The sequence below is a fragment of the Marmota monax genome, unplaced genomic scaffold (assembly GCF_021218885.2).
Source record: "Marmota monax isolate L192 unplaced genomic scaffold, Marmota_monax_Labrador192_F-V1.1 WCK01_AAM20220418_F8-fsc00223, whole genome shotgun sequence".
NCBI classification, from domain to species: domain Eukaryota; kingdom Metazoa; phylum Chordata; class Mammalia; order Rodentia; family Sciuridae; genus Marmota; species Marmota monax.
This window is the reverse complement of record NW_026692990.1, coordinates 1,939,900-1,960,724: the sequence shown is the minus strand read 5'-3', so window position 1 is coordinate 1,960,724 and position 20,825 is coordinate 1,939,900. Positions and strand designations below refer to the sequence as shown.

The window sequence follows — 20,825 nt, the reverse complement described above, 5'->3', positions numbered from 1 at the left end:
AAAGTAAATCAAAATTTTAAACTGAGCCCCAGACTTGAGACTATTATAAAGGCTCACCAAATAATAAAACCCTTGGGTCTCTGTAAGTTTTGTACAACCTGCTGCAGTTTGTTCTCCTTGAACTAGATGAGGCTTCTTCTGCCACTGTGATCTCTCTCACCATCACTATATCTAAGAACAGATCCCATTGTGAAAAGAAAAAAAAAAACAGACTCATCCCTCCCCAAATTCCTGGTGGCTGATGTTCTCTCCTAACTGTAGGGAAACCAACTTTGAAGGAGGAAGTTGAGCCAGTGGTGGAGGCAGGTGGGCAAGCTGGTAGGGCAGAGATGGTTTTCTGGAGAGTCCATTTGGATCTTTTCTCCAGATGTCTTAATATGTGCTTAAAGAGTTTTTTTAAGTTTGAAAAAAACTCCATTGTGAAAAGTGAGTTATGAAGAGTGCTCTTTATTTGAAACCTCCACAACACAGACGCCAATCTTGTCTCGCATTGAATCATTAGCTGTGCACATCAACACATTCCAAGCACAAATTAAGAAATGCAAACAGAACAAAAAAATATATATATATATAATTTTTCCCCTATCCAAAGGTTTCAAGTCTCAATGCAGCAAATCCTTCTGAACACAGAATCTGAGGAGCACACTGTTCAAACAGTTGGGACAAACAGGTCCCTGCAAAGGCTACTGCCTTTGTTAACACATGGGGTGGGGGTCATGGACGGCATGGAAAGGGGAGAGAGGAGGTGAGGAAAGGAGAGAGGAAGAAAAGAGAATGAGCAGGAAAAGGGGAACAGGTATGCATTGGGGAAGATGGGGTAGCTGGGACACACACATGGTGAGTTGGTGGATTTCATTTATTGGTTTTTGACATTTTCTTTCTGGTTCTTTTTAAATTTCCCCCCTCCCCAGGTCCAACAATGGTAGAAAAACCCCACAGAGGTGGGCAGGGCCTAATTAGGCCAGCCCAAAGCCTTCAGAGCACTCCTGGATGGCCAATAGTAGCATGTGGCGGAGCTTCTCAAAGCTCTCATAGGCAGGCAGGTCCAGCTGATTAAAACTAGGGGAAAAAAGATCAGTTTATAAGGAATGATATTCACTAAATCCCTGTGTTTCTACTGGCCCATCTTCCCTGAGGGAACCTACCCTACTTACTCTTCACTTCTTGCTAACTCTTTGATTTTGTCCTAGCCTGGTCTTCCTCTTTCTAATATGACTCCAATACAGGTTATTAGGCACCAGAAATATAAATCAGACCCTTTCACTCCTCCTTAAAACCTCTAAGGAGATATTCAGGGTCACTAGTGATCTGACCTCTGCCCAGTTCTTTATCCCTGCAACTCCTCCTTACTCCAGTCATGCAGAGCTCCAGAATGTACTATTCCCTCCTGTGTGTTCACCTACCAATGTCAAATACCCTACTATGAGTCTAGCCCATCCTCTCTTCTCAAACTATCACCTTCTCTGCAGAATCACCAAATTGTGAGTTACCTAAGGTCCAGAACTGGGCCAGACTTGTGTTCCCAGCCTTGGGTAGGGGCATGAAAGTCTGAGTCTGCAACTTCAATGTGGATGCTGAAAAAGAGAAATCAAACCTTCCCTCTTACCATGTGTGAGCTGAAGGCAGGCGATCTGTGGACCTGTCATCTCGATGGATCTGAAACTTCTGAATGCCGTTCATGCCTTCAAGGGCAGCAAAACCTTGCAGGGGCACCTTGGAAGTACCGGTGACAAACTGGAGGAACTTGGCACGGTCAGCTTGGTCAAAAGAACGCAATGCTCTCCAGAACCACTGGATCTGCAGGATTGGAGAGAAGCTAGTATTAGAAAAGAACTCCTAGGGTTGTGGTTGTGGCTCAGTGGCAGAATGTTTGCCTACCACAAATGAGACACTGGGTTCAATTCTCAGCATCACATTAAAAAAAAAGAAAAAAAGAAAAAGAAAACGAACTCCTAGAAGGTAGAGGAATGGAATTTGGAAAATAGAACTGGACTTGGAATCTTAGTCAAATCCCCTCCATGGGATTAGATTTAGTTCCTTCATTCATAAAACAGACATAATTATCACCTGAAAATACTCTCTTGAAGAATGAAAAATTAGGTACAGGTACATTGCCACTGACAACTCCCTTCTTCCAAGTGTACTGGTTTAGGGTAAGAGAAGCACGTGGAGAGGGATGCCAGCAGCAGCTCACCTGAATAGAGTTGGACTGGTACTTGTGGTACTCAGTGTTGGACTTCAAATCATCAATGTCAATGGTGGGCAGTCCTGATATGAGCAGTTCTAATTCCTGCTCAGTGAAGATAGAAATGAGGCGCTTTGGAATGATCTCATAGAAGCCTTCTAAGAAAGCTGCCAGCTGTTTGCGGATGGCTCCTAGAGAGAGAATAAAAAAGTCACATAGCTTATGAACTCACACAATTACTAAAGATCAGAGATCATCATTCTGGCTTCCGATGCTATTAGCATGCTGGTGGGTCTTGGCTGCTGCACCTACCACTCTGTTTTTAGGTCCCTATAAGAGTGAATAAAATTAGCTGGGGATACAGCTCAGTTGGCAGAGTGCTTACTTTGCATGCACAAGGCCCTGGGTTCAATCCCCAGTACCACAAAAACAAAACAAAGCAAGAAAGAGTGAATAAAGTTAAACATTTTTGGTCAGGGTTTTGTCTCCCTTTGCCCAAGACATTTGTGGTTGTGTCATAGGAGACGAGAACAAAAACAACAACAAAAATTTAAAAGGAATGAGAGCTGACCTTTTCCCATACTGAGGAACTGGAGGTTTAAAGGACATTTTTCCTACCTGTCATTCTCATCTGGCACACCAGGTGAACATATTCCTTCTTATTTTCCTCTGTTACCAAGATGTTGGCCCCATTGGGTTTGAGGTCACGAACTTCACAGACTCCAAACTCTTGGACCTGGAATACCCCAAAACACCAGCCATAAACATCAGGATTGGGCTAGGATGTAACTAACACAGAGACTAGGGAACACATTGTCAAACTGCTTGCCATGTCCTGGGCAAAGATGAGGCAAGTCCATAGCAAAATGACTTTTCTTAAAAACTTATTAGCTCGTAACTTCCCTTGATACAGAAAGGCTAAGGGCAGGAATGAAGGAAATTATTATGTATTTTTTCTACAGTGTACTATATTCAGGGATAAAGAATTATATTGAGGCATTTTTAAAAGGGAAAAACTAACTAGGAAACATTTTGGATTATTTTATTAATTCTGGTTTTTCTGTCTGTGATACAAATACCCACTACTGTCAGCCTAACTGGGCACAGGGTATTGGGCTTTATGGAGATGTGTCCTTAGAACTGTGAGAGATTGCCCAGTGACAATGCCAAGGTGATCTCAACATGGTCTCCTGGACTGGCTGGGATGTGCTATGGTCACAATCTCCTGACCTACCTCAGTGCTGAAAGTGAGGTCGTAGCCAAGTGTGGAGACATCATTTTCCAGCAGATAAACTAGTCCCTGGTAGAAGTGGTAATCTTCACTCTCCATATCCGTGTATCTAGAAAAACACAAACAGGGTTATGGGTTGGTGGTGGGAGAAGCAGCACAGGGATGGGATAAAAGTAAAGGACCTGACCCCGAGAGCTGAAGAAAGTATTAGGATTGCACCATTCCCTCACCTGACAGACTTGCCCAAGATGTGTTTGTAGAAGGATCGAGTAAAGTAGCACTCCAAGAGGCGGTTATCATATACAGCTTTGGCCACAATGCGTCCAACAAACTTGAAGTAGCTGAGGTGGTTGGGGTTGCAGTGGGAAGATGGATTGATGGTGTAGGTGACTCGATCACCAGGTGAGGTACGGAACAAGGCATACATAGGATTAAACATCTCTCGAGAGATAATCATATACCACTCTCGCAGGAGCCCCCCAGCATCCTGCCCTTCTTCTCCTTCAAATACTATATACCTGCATAAAAGAGCAGAAACAAGAACTGTGCAGAAAGCCCAGGACAGATGCATCTATTTGCATAGCATTATATGTGCAAGGGAGAGGGTGTGAAACAATCTGGGGAGTGTGGTGTCAGATGAAGAGGTGACCAGAGATTGCCAGGAGAACTCTGGGAAGACCCTCCGACCCTGTGTGATTACATGGATGGTAGATCCAGGTCATAAGAGAAGAATTATCACATAACTCATCTCTCATCTCACTAGCTCCTGTGACACTTGGTATTACAGAATACCAATCTCTGGGGTGGTCTAAGTGGCTTCAGAATCACCAGTGAGCAGTTACCCACTTGGTGGAAGCCATTCTTGCATATAGTCTTCCCAACCCAAGGTACCATTTGCTTAGCAGGCTCCCCATTCCTAGTGTAACAATGGTGAAAGCTCTCACTGCAAAACCTCAGGTGTATCCTTACAAACACCAATGACTTTCCAGTCTGTTTAAGAATTGTGCAGTTCAGCCAAAGGGCCAATCAGCAGGCCAGACCCAGAAGATGGAAGATGATTCAGTGAGATACTATAAGTCAGATTCCTATTGGGGAGGACAGGAATTCCCTAATTGCCCTAAAGTTGAGGCCAGAATAAGTCACTGTCACTGTGTAGAAAGAGCCCTGCCCACACCAATCTGGTCTGTTCTCTGTTCTGGGCTCTTACAATCGATTCTTCATTTCTTCAGGGGATTTGCGATGAAGCTCACGATAGGAATCTTCAAACACATGATCACGGCGGACATGCACAGCCATGTCTTCTTTCCGCAGCCCCTCATCCAAACGTTCCAGCTCTTGGCGGAAATATCTTGGGAGGTAGGAAAGGAAGGAAAATAGGATTTGGGGTGGCAAATTTCCATTTGTTTGATCAGAATGAAAAACCCCAAATGGCACTCTCTCCATCCTCCAAACACTCTAATTTCTGCTCCCATGTCCAGTAGGTGGGAGAAGTAAGTCATCTGTTATTTGGTTGAATTTTTTTCCTATCTCCACTGAACAAGGGCTCACTGAGATTATAGCATGGGATCTCTGTAGCAAGAAGGTAAGGATGTGAATATGCGTATGAAGGAGGAGAGGCACAGGGATGATTCCAGAGGCACCGTCCAAATGTGTACTACAGCCATATGCACCCTAGCACAACTCCAAAGAATGGTATGGGACTTTAGAAAATCATGTGGTTAAAAAGTCATGTGGCTCTCACTTCACTGATGAAGAATGGAGATGGGTGGGGGAGGAATGGAGAAGGCCAGGGAACATTTAGGGTACAATGAGCATCACAGCCGAGTCTCTTCCCTGCCCACCAGCACCATTTCATATGCTACCAGCAAGAGAAACTTCTGGGCCTAGGAGAAACTTTAGCTCCTTTCTGGGAGAGGAGATACACATTGGGGAGTTCCTCTCCCCCACCAAACTCCAGGGCACATACTTGCGCTTGACATCAAAGTCGAGGACACGAATGTAATCTACCAGGACAGCGAAAGGCCCATCGGCAAGGTGGGTGGTGGACTGCCGTAGGATTTGGTTTAACACAGTGCGGTGAGTCTCTGAGGGGAAAAACAATAACAGGATCAGTATATCATGAGTCTCAGAAAGGTGCAAAACAGTCCATCAGCAAGCAACTCTCATTTTAGGGGTCACAATTAGGAACCAGACAATGCCAGGGGCCAGTCCTGAGGTATGAACATCAATTTGAGCATTTCTATACCAGCCTGACTTGCCATGGATTCAGGATAAACTCTCCCCTCAGAGTAACATATAAGAGCTTCCAGACCAGATCCCTACTGAACTCTCTAGGGTCAATTTCTCCCATATACAAGATACAAACACATGCACACATTCCCTCTCTGCTGAACAGGCTAAGCATAAAATATATAAAACAACCCTGCATATAATAAAGCCTTTTGAATTTGGGGTGGTGGTGGTCTGAGAGTTCCCTGTACCTGCAAAGCGAAGGAACTTCTGTGTGTCAGGGGGTAGGCTTGAGGAGATGTGCATAGATGAGGGCTCCCGGGAGAAGAATGGGTCAAGGGAAGAAGGGGTGGCTGGGGTTAAGGGAGCAGGGGAGAGTGGAGGAGGTTCATCCTTGATGTGTGCCAGCTGGCTCTCACGGGTGTCCCGGACAGGAGGCTTGCTCTCCCGCTCTGTGGCATGAACCAGAAAGAAGGCCTCGACGGCAGGCTGTAGTACTGGGGGCAGAAATGAGAAGGAGGTGATGCTTTATTTTACAAACTTCAATATATAAGCTCTTTCACCTTTGTAAACAAACCATAAAAATATAGTATGGATGAGGAAATAAAAAAAACTTGCAGCGAAATATAATGATAGAATAAAGTCACAGAGGCCAGACAAGGTGGTGCACACCTGTAATCCCAGCAGCTCGGGAGGCTGAGACAGGAGAATCATGAATTCAAAGCCAGCCTCAGCAACAGTGAGGTGCTAAGTAACTCAGAGAGACCCTGTCTCTAAATAAAGTACAAAACAGGGGGTATGGCTCAGTGTTCGAGTACCCCTGAGTTCAATCCCTGGTACCCCCCATCCCGGCCTGCAAAAGAATAAAGCCACAGTGGAAGTCAGCGTTTTATTGAGGGAAAAAAAAAAAGGGATAGGCAACCAGTTATAAAGATTCCTCTGATTTAAAAAGTAAGAGACCCCAGCTCTTAAGAGAGAAATCAAATCATTTTTTTGGGGGTATGCTGAGGATCAAACCCAAGGCCTTGCATGTACTAGGTAAGCACATGCTCTATCACTAAGCTACACCCTCCGCCCCAAGAGATAAGGCAATCTTTTCATGATACTGAGAGCCAGAGGGGAAAAAAGCAACTCTCCTTTGAAAACACAGGGAAACTGAGAGAAAGGACTAACTTGAAAGAAAGAAGCTTAAGCTGACAGAAAGGATCCCAGATCAGACTGGAGGGTGAGGGGGGTGGGGATGATGACCTGGGCCCTCAGAACACAACTCACCTAGCACCGCATGCTGGTCATGAGATTCCTCCAGTTCCTTTAAACACTCCCCCAGCATGTCCCACAGCTCATCCAGGCTCAGCTGCTCACTGAGCAGGGGTAACTCAGGTGGCCTCTCCTCTTTTTCCTTCTCTCCCTGTGGGGTTCCATCTGAGGCTACTGGGCACACAGAAGATAGAGTTAGAAGGCCTTTGAGGTGCCTCTCCAACTTAAGAGTTGTTTCCCAGCCCAAATGCACAGGCTACTAGACAGATCAAGTAGACTGGACTGTTGGCCACAGAGTACTGCTCACTGAGCAACATCTTAAAGCAAGGTCTAGTCCTGCACTGGATGGCATTTAATAAAATAACAAATTCGGTTCCTTGGTTACACTAGCCACATTTAAAGTGCTCACTAACCACATGTGGCTAGCGGTCATCTAGTTTAGTCTAGTCATTGCCACATTAGCTTCCAGAGAACCTGTGGATAAGTTACCTGAGGGCAATGCAACAACGGTGGAACTCTGGATGGTTGCCTTCCAGTTCACAAAGTATGTTTCAGGACATTATCCTCATTAAATTCTGACAGCTGCGCTTGGAATCAGGCTGCTTTCTCCCTAATTTTTTCCCCAAGGGACAGGGCCAGGACTTAGAAAACATCTTTTTGACTCTAGTTCTATGCCTTTTGAATTAGTCATCTTGTCCTGGGACAGTTTAAAACCTCAAGAAGCCATGGTGCAACAGATGGATCCCCACGGCTGGAATGTTTCCTGGTACCCTTTGGGGGCTTATTCTGAATTCTGCTCAGTAGCCAAGCAGCAAGACCAGCCTCATCTTCTGGGTGGGAGAAAAGCAACTGCTTCCTCACCAGCCCTTCCCCCCTCCCTCTCCCTTTCTATTCCCACCCCCACCACACCCTTGCCCTGCTTAGGCTTCTTCCTGACCTTTGCTTTTCATCCTCTACCCAAATCCTGACTATTCTTCAAGGCTCTGACAGCCCTAGGTTTGAATCCTGGCTCTGGCACTTGCAGATCGTGTGACCTTGGGTAAAAGAAGATGGATAGAGAATATGGGAATAATATCTACCTCCCAAAGTCCTGATGAATAGTCAATGATTTAATACAGCATTTAAAAAAAACGGGTGTCCTATGAGAACACTATTCCACAGGAATGTGTTCAAACAGTGCCCAAAATTATTCTATGTACAAGTTTGAGAAATGTCACTAATAATAGCCTTTACCATGTGCCAGGTACTTCACTAAGCACTGTATATGTATTAACTCATTCAATCCTAACAACTGTGAATATCCCTATTATAAACAAGGAAAATGAGGCCAAGAAAGGTTTGCCTCAGATCCCAGAAACTAATAAATGAAGGAGCCAAGACTTGAAACATATGCTGTCTCCATGTGTAATACCCTATCATAGTTTCTTTACTCCTAATCTCAGGTGTCCTTTGGTTTTTAATACTTGTTTTAGTATTTACAGAGACCAGTGTTCACTGGAACTGGATAACACTTGAGGTTATATATGCTGGGAACAGGAGATCCAGCAGATATTATATAAGACTGGCTCTCCCTTCTGCTGGGCTGGAAAGAGGAAGTAGTACTGACCAATGGACTGAGTATCTTGAGCACTGGGAGACGGCTGATCCACATCCATGGGCGACTCCTCTCTCCGGACAGATGCCTCTGACTGGCTAGACTCCGACTGGATAAAAGGGAGACAAGGCCACTTTATAAAGGGTGCAACTTTGCTTTCCTCTGGGATAGGCTAAAGGTTGACTCTTCCACCTCTTATACATGGAGTTTGGAAAGTGGCTTCCCATATCTGGTGAGAAAACTCTGTAGTACTCCAGTACCAAAGAATGGCTTTTCAACCTACTTTGCTGGCCTTTACCCTGAGCTTGCAAATGTTCCAAACAGCTCCTGGGATGCCTGCATCTCCTACACTCTACTCCCATTGCTATGCTCAGTCAGAAACATATCTCCTGGATACACATTTCAAATCTTCTTCCTGGACAGGTTGTGTGGGTGTGTAAACTCATATGGGCTAAAGGGAAGGTATACATGCTACTTGTTCAAATATGGGAGTTAATGTGACCTCTTAGGATGGATTATTTAAAAAGTCAACATCTGTCTATCAGATGATGGGAATGAGACTAGGAAGAAAAATAGCTACTTGTCTCTTTCTATTTTCCTGGAGTTACTGCCCCCAAATTCTAGGCTATGCCTGGTGTGCTCAAAAAACATATTGTATAACAGTAATTCCACATAAAGAAAAATCAGGCCCCAGGACACCTTTAATCCCTGAATTCTGAGATGGTAACTTGCATGTTCCAAGACAGAGACAACAAGAGCATGCCATAAAATACTCTGATTCTAGGGCTTTTACTGAAGCCTGTGCTGGGATCCCAACACTGAGCCAGCTACTTTTGTACCTGAGGGTTCCTCCTAAAGTGCCTCAGTGTCTAGGTGCCAAGGATTACAGAGAACAGAGACAGAGGCCTGGGCAGAGAGATCAGCCATAAACACAAATGGCTGTGTGGGATATGTACCAAGCTTGGGGGACTTTCAAGAGTAGGATTCCTGAGATGCCTCTGATGTACCTGCATTATTCCATGAGACTGAAAAAAATCTTTACCCCACACCCCCCGCTCAGAACCCGACACTTAGCATTAGGCAGTTTGCAAAAGCGCCACTACTAAATGGATAGCTGGGAGTGGGTATGATAGCCAAGCTTTAAATCAAATCAAACCAAACCAATAAATCAATCAAACAGTAAAGGAAAACACCAACAGAAAATAACCCTATTGTCCAGAAGCATTCATATAGCAAACTTAAAGCAAAAGCATACAAGGTAAGGGCAATGGAACCCCACTGATGACATGGTGGGGGGAGGGGGAAAGACAAATGAATGAGGGGCCACAGGCATCATGCTAACCGTTGCTGCTTGTTGCTGTCTCCGCGCCCTTTGACCCTCACGTACCATTTGTATAATGGCATCAGCCTCAGCCTCCAGCTGCCGAACAGCTGCCTGGATGCTGCTAGCTGAGCCTAAACCGGAGGAACCTGGGAGAAAGAAAAAAGAGGAAGGCAACATATAAAATGTAGGAAGAAGGAATGCCCAATACTCTCTCCTATCTCCTGGGCTGCCACAGGGCATCTTGAGAATATTCATCATCAGGCACTAAGATCTACTGTTACAGATAGGACAGGGGGCATGGTGTTAGACAAACAGATGGTGGCATGTGAGGAGGGTTCTATGGGACAGGAGGAAAGAGGGAAATGATGTGGTAGGCTATGGCTGAGGCAGCATGGCTATAGTGTTTTAGTTAGGAGTGATCAAGGAAGCAGAAAGGAAGTGCACACCCAGTGAGTTAAATCTTATTCAGCAAAAGGTTGGTCCCCAATTTCCTTGCCAGATTCTATTCCCTTTAATTCCCACTTGCCTAAGCAATTTCCTATGTAGACAGCTTGAATGAGATATAAAATGCAGCCATCAACATTCTGACACTTATAAAAAAGGATTAGCAGTTTACTTTAGGAAATGTCAAAACAGGAAGGAAGCAGGACACTGAGCCCTGTCCTTCCAGGGATTCTGGGTTTTCCACCACCAACCGTGCCCCCAAACTAGACACTCTAGTTCCATACCTAGCCTGCCTGTCTGCTTGGCTTTCTTGTTAGCTCGGCGTGTGTCGTCCCGGAGCTGGATGATGACCTGTAGTACCCTCAAGAAGAACTTCTGAGTAGATGTCTTGGATGTCAACATGGACATAGAAGGCAGCTGGAGCTCCCGGCCACCCAAGGGTCGCTTCTGAGATGCCACAATTACCACATTCTCAGCCATGTCAAACCTGGATAGTATAAAGGTGGCTTGCGTACATTGACAACATAAAAGCATTAACAATTAACACCCAGAGCAAGTAGGTTGTCAACCAGGGGGTAAGAAAATCTTACAAATAGGGCAAATCAGAAAAAAAATCAGGTCAAGAATATATACAGGACTGATAGAAAAATTGCCCAGAGAAAGAATATAGAATAGGAAACCAGCAAGAGCCACCTTTCAGAATACCCCCGAGCCTAGCCCACAGCCAAAGTGGTGGTTTCCACCCACCTGCTCTGCATTTTGCCTTTCAGCTTGGTGGTCTGGGGCTGCTCTTCAGGCAGGCCATCAGGAGAAAGAGTTTCACACTGGGCTCGCCGTTGCTGTTCCAAATTGTATTCACGTAGTTCAGCCAGCAGGGTACCTGGGTAGATAAAGGAATTATCAAGTGTTCAGAGACTTCCCTAGTGCAGTAGCTGAAAGTCAAACCTTTCCAGAAAATCTGTGCAGGCCACCCTCTGTGCAAAGAACCCAGGATGAGCAGGAAACTTCCTCTGTTTAGTAGCTTTTTAAAAATTCAACAGCTCATTATGTGTGCTCATGATCAACCACATGGTGACTACTGACTTAGCTCGTCTCAGGAACCTATTCAATCTACACATAATGCAGCTTGATGTAGAAAAGAAAAAAAAAAAACATCACTTTTGGAGTCACAAAGATCATGGTCTATTGTCCTGTATATTTCTTAAACTTACTGAGGTTTTGTGGTGACTTCAGATAAATTCCTTGACTCCATTCCTAGTTTGCTTATGCATCTTAATAAAGCAAATAATACTGCCTAACCTCTTAAAGTGGCTGTGAGAATGAATTGTATGGTGAAGTGCCTAGATGATATCTGGCCCACAGCTGTTGAATAAGCCAAGAAAGGTCAGAGACTGGAGGCCAAATTCTTTCAGGAAGAACCTTTTAATTCTAATGTAAAAAAGAATACCCTGGGTTATACACGCTAGTCAACTCATCTCAGCTTCAGAAACATTTGTGGGAAGACAGATAACCAAGTATAACTAAGTAGGGTGACAAGATTTAGGTTGTCACCGAAATGGTTGGGATGGGAATGGGAAAAGATCAGAGGCTCTTCATGTTGAAGTAAAATCTGGTTTTACTCCTTCGTCCAATCACTATCATTCTGGGCTTTAGCTTTCTTCTCAGTAAAATAGGGAAGGCAATGTAAATAGACGATTTCCAAGTGTTAGAATTTTTGTATCACCAAAACTACACAAAAGCTGAGGGCATCGTTCTGCCTTCACAATTCCAGAGCCTGAATATAGTGCAGGCATATCTTTGAGATAGTGAAGCTGCCTTCACAGCCTCACTATGGGGCTTGTACAAGTCCTCAAGTAGGTTCTGTTGTTCCCATGCATTCACTTGTTCCTTTACTAAGCATGGATGGCCAACCACATACCAGAAACAGAGAGAGAGAGAGAGAGAGAGAGAGAGAGAATGTGTGTGTGTATATATATATATATATATATATATATATGGAGAGAGAGAGAGAGAGAGAGAGAGAGAGAGGGAGAGAGAGAGAGAAGCCCAGCTTTGCTTTCAAATAGGGGCTGTGCTGTGGGTGCCTAGTGTAATCTAATTCACACTGAGGGATTGGGGAATGCTTCCAGAAAAGGAAGACACATAAATGGAAGGTTTCAGAAAGACAAAAGGCTTTATTCCTGTTATTACCTATCTGTTTACAAAGGGTATATCCCAGATGACGTGCTCCATTCAGTAGCAGCTTGAGAACTGTGTCGCGGGTCCCAGGGTCCCCCCTAGAGAGCTGTAGTAACACATTTGCTGCATCCTCCAGGCCTTCTTCAGAACAAGAGTGAGATGTCAACACCTGGGGAAAAAAAGGGGGGGGGGAGAAGGAGTAAGCCCCAAGCTGAGAACCCAAACCATGTCCAACCTATCTATCCTTTCTTTCAAACCTTGGCAGGTCATAAGAGCCTGGACTCACCTCCACAGAGAGCTGTAATTGGTTTTCAGTGAGGCCAGAGGATACCATCTTGAAGTCTGTAGCACTGCTGCCTCCATCACCCACTTTTGCTGGAGATTTGCTGCTTTTAGTAGTAGTAGACGCTTTGAGGAAACAGAACAACATAAGTCTCTGTGACACAAGCCAGACTTTGAAGTGGCAGAACCAAGGAACTGCTGAATTGCCCAGAGCTTCAAAACAGAAAAGTAGTGAAAATGAAAATCCACCTACCAGAGCCAAATCTCAATGACCTGGGAGGACCTTATTTATGCCTTCTAAGGTGACAACCCCATGCATACTTTAACTATTTTCTTATCACCATAGCTACTCCCCCCACATTCTTTAAATCCTACTTCTGCAGATAATTCTCAAGTTATCTGCTACCTTCCTTGGGATGATCTGGCTACCCTGATTCACACTGCATCCAGCCTGATTTTGAACTATATCCTATGAGAAGTGGCCCCCTCAACCAGGCCCAAAAGGCTCAGAGTTCGTGAAGACAGAGGCTTTCTTTTTTTTCTCTTTTGGTGCTTAGCTTGGGAAACCACATTCAGTGAACACCGGTTGATCTTCACTGGAGTGTGTTTGTGTGAGAGGGAGGAAAAAAGAGGAAAAGAGAGATTCAGAGAAAACAAGGCAGATGAGGGTGAGAATGAACACATTGCTCTAATACATACAATCCATTTAGGGAGGATCACCTGGATAGGGGAGTGGGGGGGGGGGTGAGGTGGGAGACATAGTATACGCCCCAAAGCCCCCAGACTAAATCTAAACTTACTTGAAACAGTAGTGGTAGCAGTCGTGGGGGTAGTCACTGTGGTCGAAGCAGCTACGGTAATGGTGGAAATAGCTGTGGCAGCAACCAGAGCTGGAGCAGAAGTGACAGGGGTGGTTGCAGCAGGGGGTGTGGGTGTGGCGGTGGCAGTGGTGGTGGTAGAGGTGGTTGAGGTGGCAGTAGTGGTGGAGGAAGCACTGCTGCCAGAGTTAGCCTGTGCTTCCGACACTTTGTTTTCTGGGAGAGCAATTGAGATGAGAGAGAGGAGTCGGAGAAGTTTCTCCGTTAAGAGAGAGCTCCGGCGGATGACTGGGTGTGACAACATGTTCATGAGCTGCCCCAATGGGGAGGCCTCAAGGCTGTATGGGGAGGTTTCCCCCTCACCACCAGCGCTCACTGGCACTGACTTCACAGAGTTCTTGCCTTTCCGGCTGACATTCATGTTGTCCAGTTTTACCAGTAAGTCCCAGAAGTCTGTGCAAATGCCACTGCTAGTGGACTGTGAGGAGCACGGGCTGCAGGCCTGCTTACTGCCCCTCTCCCGATCACTCTCACAGTTTGTTTCTTTGGTCCGCTGCTGTGTGAAGTGGCTGGGAAACACCTGCCAGGAAAAGAAGGATAGGCTTGGTATAGGGGGTCTCTATAGAGGATTAGCCCTCCCAACAGGGAAGGACAACTAGTTCCCACACGCTCCTCTCCTTTGGATAGCTAGGGTAACAATGGGCAAAGGGCATACAGTTTTATCCAACAGATGGTGAAGCAGCCTAGAGAAACAAATAAGGGCTTTGTGCAAGACTGAATAGCAACTTGTTTGAGACTCCACACTTTTTGCACAGTGCCTAGGACAAGGTAGGTCCTCAATACATGGTAGCAATGTTTATTATTCAAAGAACAGTGACAAGATCAGCACTAAGTTCTAGGTCCAGCTCCATCACTTCCTAATCACATGACAAAGCCACTAAAATGTTCTGAATTCCAGCTTCTTCATCTGTAAAATGAGAATCACACCGCAGACAGCTGCTTTGATGACTGAATGAGATAATGCATAGAAATTACAAGATTAAAAAAAAAAACCCAAAATTATTTATTGGACAATTTCCCAATACAGAAACAATATAGGGCTTGACATAAGACTTGTGTCCGGATCTCAACAAGGCTGTTGCTGCCACCCCTCTCCCATTCCCAGGGATTGGGTTCCTTCAAGCTCCTCACCTTGGCCAATTGAATCAGTGTGTCCAGAACATGTCTGCAGACAACAGGAGCAGCCTGGGGATGGATGTGGACAGTGGAGCCACTGCTTGCATGCTTCTCTGTATGTTTGCGCCCCCCTGAACGCTGGATTTGGAATATATTAGTCCTACAGCCTAAGGCAGCATCCATGGATACTGAGAGCCAGGAAAGCTGATTGGAGCTCTTGGACTCCATCTTGTGAAGTAGGTCCAGGGGACGGTTTTCATGGCTGCTTGACCCACAGCTCTTGCTTGACTTTTTGCCCTTTTCCTCACTTGTGGAGAGCTTGGGTGTTTCAATGCATAACTCACTCTCACTGCTGCGTTGCAAGATGGACAGGAGGCTGCGGATCACCCAGTGGCGGGTCTGGGAATGATAGCAGAGATTTCTCAGTACTCGGTGTAGGCGGCTAGTATTGAGCTTTGGCTCATCCACGAAAAGTAGGACCAAGAGACAAGATAGGGCTTCATGGTCCAGAAGAAGCCGTCCTCGGAGGCGGAGAAGAGTGTCCACATTACTGCCAGAAGGCCTAGAAAGAGAGTATGGTTTCTGAGTAACACTTAAGCTAGAACTCTAGGATAAAACATAAGCCCAGGGGAATGGAATATGCTGGATATCTCCAGGAAGACTAAAGAAGGGATGGCGTCCACAACAATGTGTCAGCTGTATATGTACTTTTTCCCATAGGGCTGCTGGACAGCATAGAGAAACAGCCATTTTTGAGTTAATGAACTACAGGCTCAACCAAATTAAGTGACTACTACAGAGAAGAGATCCCCAGCCCAGGTCTGTATCATCCATTGATTGGTAAAAATTGGACTACATTGAAGTTTAGGAGATAATGCTTATTTTTGCCTTCTCTAGACTACTAGAGAGCTGCTTATCTTATAGGAGCTAATCTTTCCCTTCACCTTTTGGCATGTGGCGCCCACTCTACTTCAGCTCAATTATTAACTCCTCTCTACCTTCTCCAGCTTTGATGATACAATCTGAAGGGAAAAAGGTAGCCTGCCTTCTTATTAAAACCACTTCACTAGTGCCTATTGCCATCCTGCTTTTGAGATTCTGGTTTTTATAAGCTACACCAACTCAAAGGTATAACTTTATGAGAGGGGGAGTTCAAAGATCTTGGTCTCCTGCCCATGGAAGGAAGCAGCTTAAAAGTGGTCACCCAGCCTGCTTCTTGGGACTTCAGTTTCTCTACCTATAAAATTAAGGGAGTTGGACTAATGGGCCTCAGAGATGATATGGCATAAAGTGAAAGAAGAAAAAAATACCTGTTGTGGCTGCTGCTACCCCCCATTTGAAAGGTGCCACCTCTCTGCACAGCAAGGCGAGTATACTGGACCCCACGGTTGCCACTCAAGCGACTGGTAAAAGCTGGTAGAAAACAAAAAGGAAACTGAGATTGGGGAAGGGTGGTAGCAAGTTTGGTCTAGGTAATATAAAGAAAAGCAAAAAGAGCCTCATATCTAGCCAAAGCCAGATATCTCAGAGTCTTCCCACTTGCCTCCCTTTGTACCTGGGCTTCGGAGAATGGCAGAGAGTGCAGAGGTGCTGCTGTGCCCAAACAGACGTTCGTGCATGAGCTGTCGTTGACGTGCTTCCTGCTCTCGTCTCAGGGCTTGAGCCTCAGCTGCTATGTCAGGTGGCATTACAGCCAACACACTATCTTCCATGTCCTCCAAGACACTACGGCGCAGGTCTGAGGGCAGAGTCTGGATGAAGGTCACAGGGTCCATGGGGGTGTCAGAGTTGGCATTCTGGGCTAGTTCCCGTCGCTGCTGCTCAGCTCTTTGCTGTGCCAGCACCTATGGATGGAAGTTGTCAGTGGGGGCGTAACTCCTACCCAGGCAGCTTGGCCCCACCATCTCCCTGCTCACATACTTCCTCCTGAATGGCTGGAGGCAGGGCAGCCAGGAACTCAGGGCTCACTTCAGTCACACCAGGATTCCCCACCACTGCAGGAGCTGAGCTATTTGTGGAGGGGGCACTTCGGGTTGGTGGACGTATGCCCAACTGGTTCTGGAGGACTTCCCGACGGATGTCATCAGGAAGAGCAGCCAGAAAAGACGGGTCCACACCTTCAGGAAGACTAATACCTGAGAGGAGATATAAGATATGAAGGACTCACACTTCTACTGATAGCCAACATAAATCCATGCCACTGCTTGAAGAAGTCAGCTTTGTATTCCCTTTCCCTAAGCTTAGCATACCTCTCATATGCCAAGTTCTTTCCATATATAGTCACTGGACTTTAATAAAGACCTTACTATCTAAATATCTAGATTTTATCACCACCTTAATGGTTTGGACAACTGAAACCCAAAGATCCATGTATTAGAGGTTTGGTTCTCAGCCCATGGTGCCAGTGGGAGATGGCTGGATGTCACTGTGAGTTTTCTGGTCATATAAAAGTGTGCTTTTGAAGGGGATACCGTGATGCTGGTCCTTCCTCTTCCTTTTTCTGCTTCCAGGCACCATGTGGTAAGGAACTTGCTTTACCATGTGTTCCCACCATCATGTACTGGCCTCACCACAGGGCCTTAAGTAACGGGGCCCAAATGACAATGGACTGAAATCTCCAAAATAAACTTTTCCCTTTTTAAAATGGATTACCTTGGGTGTTTTTTTTTTTAAATTTTTAAAAAATTAGTTGTTGATGAATCTTTATTTTATTTATATGCGGTGCTGAGAATTGAACCCAGTGCCTCATACATGCAAGTGCTCTACTACTGAGCCACAACCCCAGCCCAGGTAGGTATTTTATTTTAACAGTAATGAAAGGCTAACAGATACCAATGAGGATCAGAGAAATTAAATAAAGGTCATATGTTGTAAAGTTAGGAAGTGTCATAGTGAGAGAATGAGTGAACTAAGTTAAATTGGCTCATTCTATTACATTATGTACCAGCATCCTCTCACTGCTAATCCTTTTCCCACATATACATGAAGTATTTGGCTGGTGGACATTCCCTTGCCAGGGGCTACTGGAAGCTGAAATAATCTCAGGACAGCCTGAGCACATAGGGAACTCACCTGCAAGGGGATCTTCTTCCTCACTGCTTGTTGAAGGCAGTGGCTCTTCCAGGATTCCTCGGGAGTCTGCTCCAGAAATGGCCACAGCAGAATCTCTGGTGGAAGAACTCTCAGAGGATGCAGGGGGAGAGCTGAGGGAAATCATTCTCAGTTTTTTCTTAGTGCCACACATTTTCCCATTTATAAAATACTCTTAACATCAACAGCCCTTTCTCAGCAAAACCAACATAATTTTCCCAGTACAATAAGCATACCTATTAGTTAACAGGTATGAATGTAACACCCAACACATCTCTATTCTCTTCTAGCCAATGCAGTGCTTACCTGTCCTCAGGTTGCTGGGTAGATTCCCCTGCCCCATCAGTCCTGCCTTGTACTTCTGCCACAACTGGTGGGGCATCCCCAGGAGTAGAGCTGCCTGCTGTGGGCTGCTCAGAACTGCCAGCTGCTGAAGTGTCACCTACAGCCTCCTCTAGAGTACAGGAAGCTAGGCTGCTGGTGTCCATGGGAGAGCCTTCCAGTTGACTGCTGACAGCAGTCAGTGCATCAGAATCTTCAGCTCTCTCTGGGGAAAGAGAAGCTAGGAGGAAGTCACAGGGAGAGGTTAGAGTTCTGCTTGGAATCAGGCCAACATCTTCATCCCCTGCTGGTCTGCTGTTCCTACTTTATTTCACCTGCTTTTTAAGGAAGGTTCAGCTCAAGTCTTTTCGTTCATTTCTTGAAGTTCACTGTTCTAGGCATGTTTGTGAAACAGCTTCCCTAGACACCCTAGATGAGGGATCCTGTCACTTTCCAAGATTTCCCTCAGGCATGGTTATCTAAATAAACTAGGTTCAAAGGGGAAAAACCCAACAGTCTTTCCAGGGCATATCACAGGCAGCTTATTATAGAGCACAGATGGTAAGCAGGTTTCAATTTACTCTGTTGGAATACTACTGTGCTGAGAATTTTGAGGCCCCATTTCAAGCCAGTGGGAAAGAGCATCATGAGATAAAGAGCATTTGCCAGGAGGATGTGAAAGCTGTGTATGTGGGGTTACGTGCTTGCCATCTGTGGAACTGTTGTTTAATCCCAGTTTAACCGCTTACTGGATGCCCTTGGGCTAATTATTTCCCTTCTGAGTTTCACTTTATTCATGGAGATATCACCAACTACGTTAATGAGTTATTTTCAAAGTTAAATAATAAACCTGACATGATAATCTATGAGCAGTCACTGCAGCTTACAGTTGATATCCTCATTAGAATTATACATGCTCAACTACAATCACTTCAAGTGATACAGAGAAGAAACCTCAACTTCACCTAAGCTAATGTGTGCACACTGAAGTCCTTCTTACTTCTCTCAAGAAATAGCAAAGTTACAAAGACATCCATTCTTCTCTCCTGTTCCATCCATCTCCATCAAAAGTTAAAATTTTACTCACTTATAGTGGGAGCTGGGGATAGCTCCATCTGAGTCGTTTCTGCTTCTCCACTTGGCCTCGTGGGTCCTAATTCCTCTGACTCTACAGGCATCAATAGCTGTGTAGAGCTCCCCCCTTCTCCAGTTGGGGATTGAAGATCTTGAGGAACCTCTCCTAAGGATGGTGGGGGTGGGAGTGCTGGTTGCTGCTGAGAAGGCTGCAGAGTGCCAAGGGTCTCCTTGGACTCAGATGTAGCTGCATCAGTTGAAGAAGGGGTTGTTGGGTAGCTGTCAGGCATTGGAGTCCCATCTTTCTCGGAAAGAATAATAATGGAGATTAAGGGGAAAATCAGCCAATGACCAAGGGAACAATCCTAATCAGCACATGTGGCTCGACCAATATTCCACTCAGACAGTGACATTATACCCCTTCCCACAATCAACCCTCCAAGGAACAGTTCTTGGCTCGTCTAGTATACCCAGGATGAGGACTAAAGCATGGTGCTGACACTGAACCAAGAGCTAGATATCTAATTCTGTGGATCCTAATAAAATCTTTTCTGTGCTGAAGGTGAAAGGGGAAGATTTTAGGCCACAGAGGTAGGGCGAGGCTAGATTTTTCTGAACCCAGAAAAATCTACCTCCCCAAAGCCTACAGAACCCCCATTTCCTTATTTACTTGAAGCAAGAAATGGTCAGAATTTACCTCAAAGCTCTTAAAGTACACTTTCTATTCCCTTCTGCATATTTTTGTTCTATTACTAAATAAATGAAGTTATCTTACAGTTGAAGAACACCACATTTGAATTTATGCCCACTGAGTTAACCAATTAATGCTTGAATCAATGGAAGTCAAGCTACTTTATACTGGTAATCTGCCTCACCCTAAATATCATCTCTACACTTTTACTCCCTGATTATCCAAGGAACACCTACACCTACAACTTAAATGGTAATAACATTGAAAGACTTGGTGTGAATATGCCACACACCAGGGAAAGTAGTAAGTTGTATAGTTATCTTCTTATTGGGGTCTAAAATCCCTACCCCACAACAATACAACTTACTACCTCACCCTGACATGAGCAGAATCCTCTAGTAAGGGTAGTAGGAAAAAGGACACCTACCCTCCTTCACTGCGTTAAAAAAATTGTGTAGGCTTTCTTTTCCCAACACAAATAAAAAAAAAAAAAAAAAAGAAAAAGAAAAAGAAAGTAGAAGACAGTTCTGAGAAAATTAATAGTGGGGGAGATAGAATACCACATGGACCATTTGTTAGAATCACAAAACTGGTACTGACCATTGTTAAGATAGAAGGATAGACAGCATATAGTCATACCATTTAGCCCACAAAGCTACCTTCCCCAAAAGCAGATGTCCAAGACAGTGTTCTTAGACTTTTAGATTCCACAGAACAATTGAGTTTAAGATTGAGAGAAAGACACACACACACACACTAAAGTAGGGGTTATTAACTTAGTTTCAACATGTAAGAAAAAAACATTTTATCAATATGATTTAATAAGAATATTTTGACACCGAAGAACTAGAAAGAATATAACCTCAAAAAACAACAGCTCTATGAATGGAATTAAATTCAGCTTCAGGAAAAACATATTAAACCTTTTAAA

The 20,825-nt window shown here is 44.8% G+C and overlaps 1 protein-coding gene across 15 annotated transcripts in view; it reads right to left on the bottom strand.

Annotated features, from left to right (window-relative positions):
• Positions 1-427: 427 nt before the first annotated feature.
• Positions 428-20,825, bottom strand: part of Huwe1 (HECT, UBA and WWE domain containing E3 ubiquitin protein ligase 1) — a 152,458-nt gene continuing 132,060 nt past the window's right edge. For 11 of the 15 annotated variants that reach the window (XM_046452543.2, XM_046452541.2, XM_046452550.2 and 8 more), the window contains 24 exons: positions 19,217-19,504; positions 18,115-18,370; positions 17,791-17,921; positions 16,639-16,853; positions 16,274-16,562; positions 16,029-16,131; positions 14,734-15,280; positions 13,525-14,122; positions 12,729-12,850; positions 12,455-12,611; positions 11,012-11,144; positions 10,549-10,751; positions 9,839-9,966; positions 8,509-8,605; positions 6,918-7,076; positions 5,897-6,142; positions 5,383-5,500; positions 4,624-4,764; positions 3,647-3,934; positions 3,420-3,525; positions 2,804-2,921; positions 2,195-2,376; positions 1,607-1,797; positions 428-1,059 (listed from right to left, as the gene is read on the bottom strand). In XM_046452543.2, coding sequence (XP_046308499.1) covers positions 957-1,059; positions 1,607-1,797; positions 2,195-2,376; positions 2,804-2,921; positions 3,420-3,525; positions 3,647-3,934; positions 4,624-4,764; positions 5,383-5,500; positions 5,897-6,142; positions 6,918-7,076; positions 8,509-8,605; positions 9,839-9,966; positions 10,549-10,751; positions 11,012-11,144; positions 12,455-12,611; positions 12,729-12,850; positions 13,525-14,122; positions 14,734-15,280; positions 16,029-16,131; positions 16,274-16,562; positions 16,639-16,853; positions 17,791-17,921; positions 18,115-18,370; positions 19,217-19,504 — 4,919 coding nt within the window. In that variant the 3' untranslated portion in view covers positions 428-956. The remainder of the gene's footprint in view (positions 1,060-1,606; positions 1,798-2,194; positions 2,377-2,803; positions 2,922-3,419; positions 3,526-3,646; positions 3,935-4,623; positions 4,765-5,382; positions 5,501-5,896; positions 6,143-6,917; positions 7,077-8,508; positions 8,606-9,838; positions 9,967-10,548; positions 10,752-11,011; positions 11,145-12,454; positions 12,612-12,728; positions 12,851-13,524; positions 14,123-14,733; positions 15,281-16,028; positions 16,132-16,273; positions 16,563-16,638; positions 16,854-17,790; positions 17,922-18,114; positions 18,371-19,216; positions 19,505-20,825) is intronic. The other 4 variants (XM_046452545.2, XM_046452552.2, XM_046452548.2 and 1 more) reach the window with 3 other exon arrangements.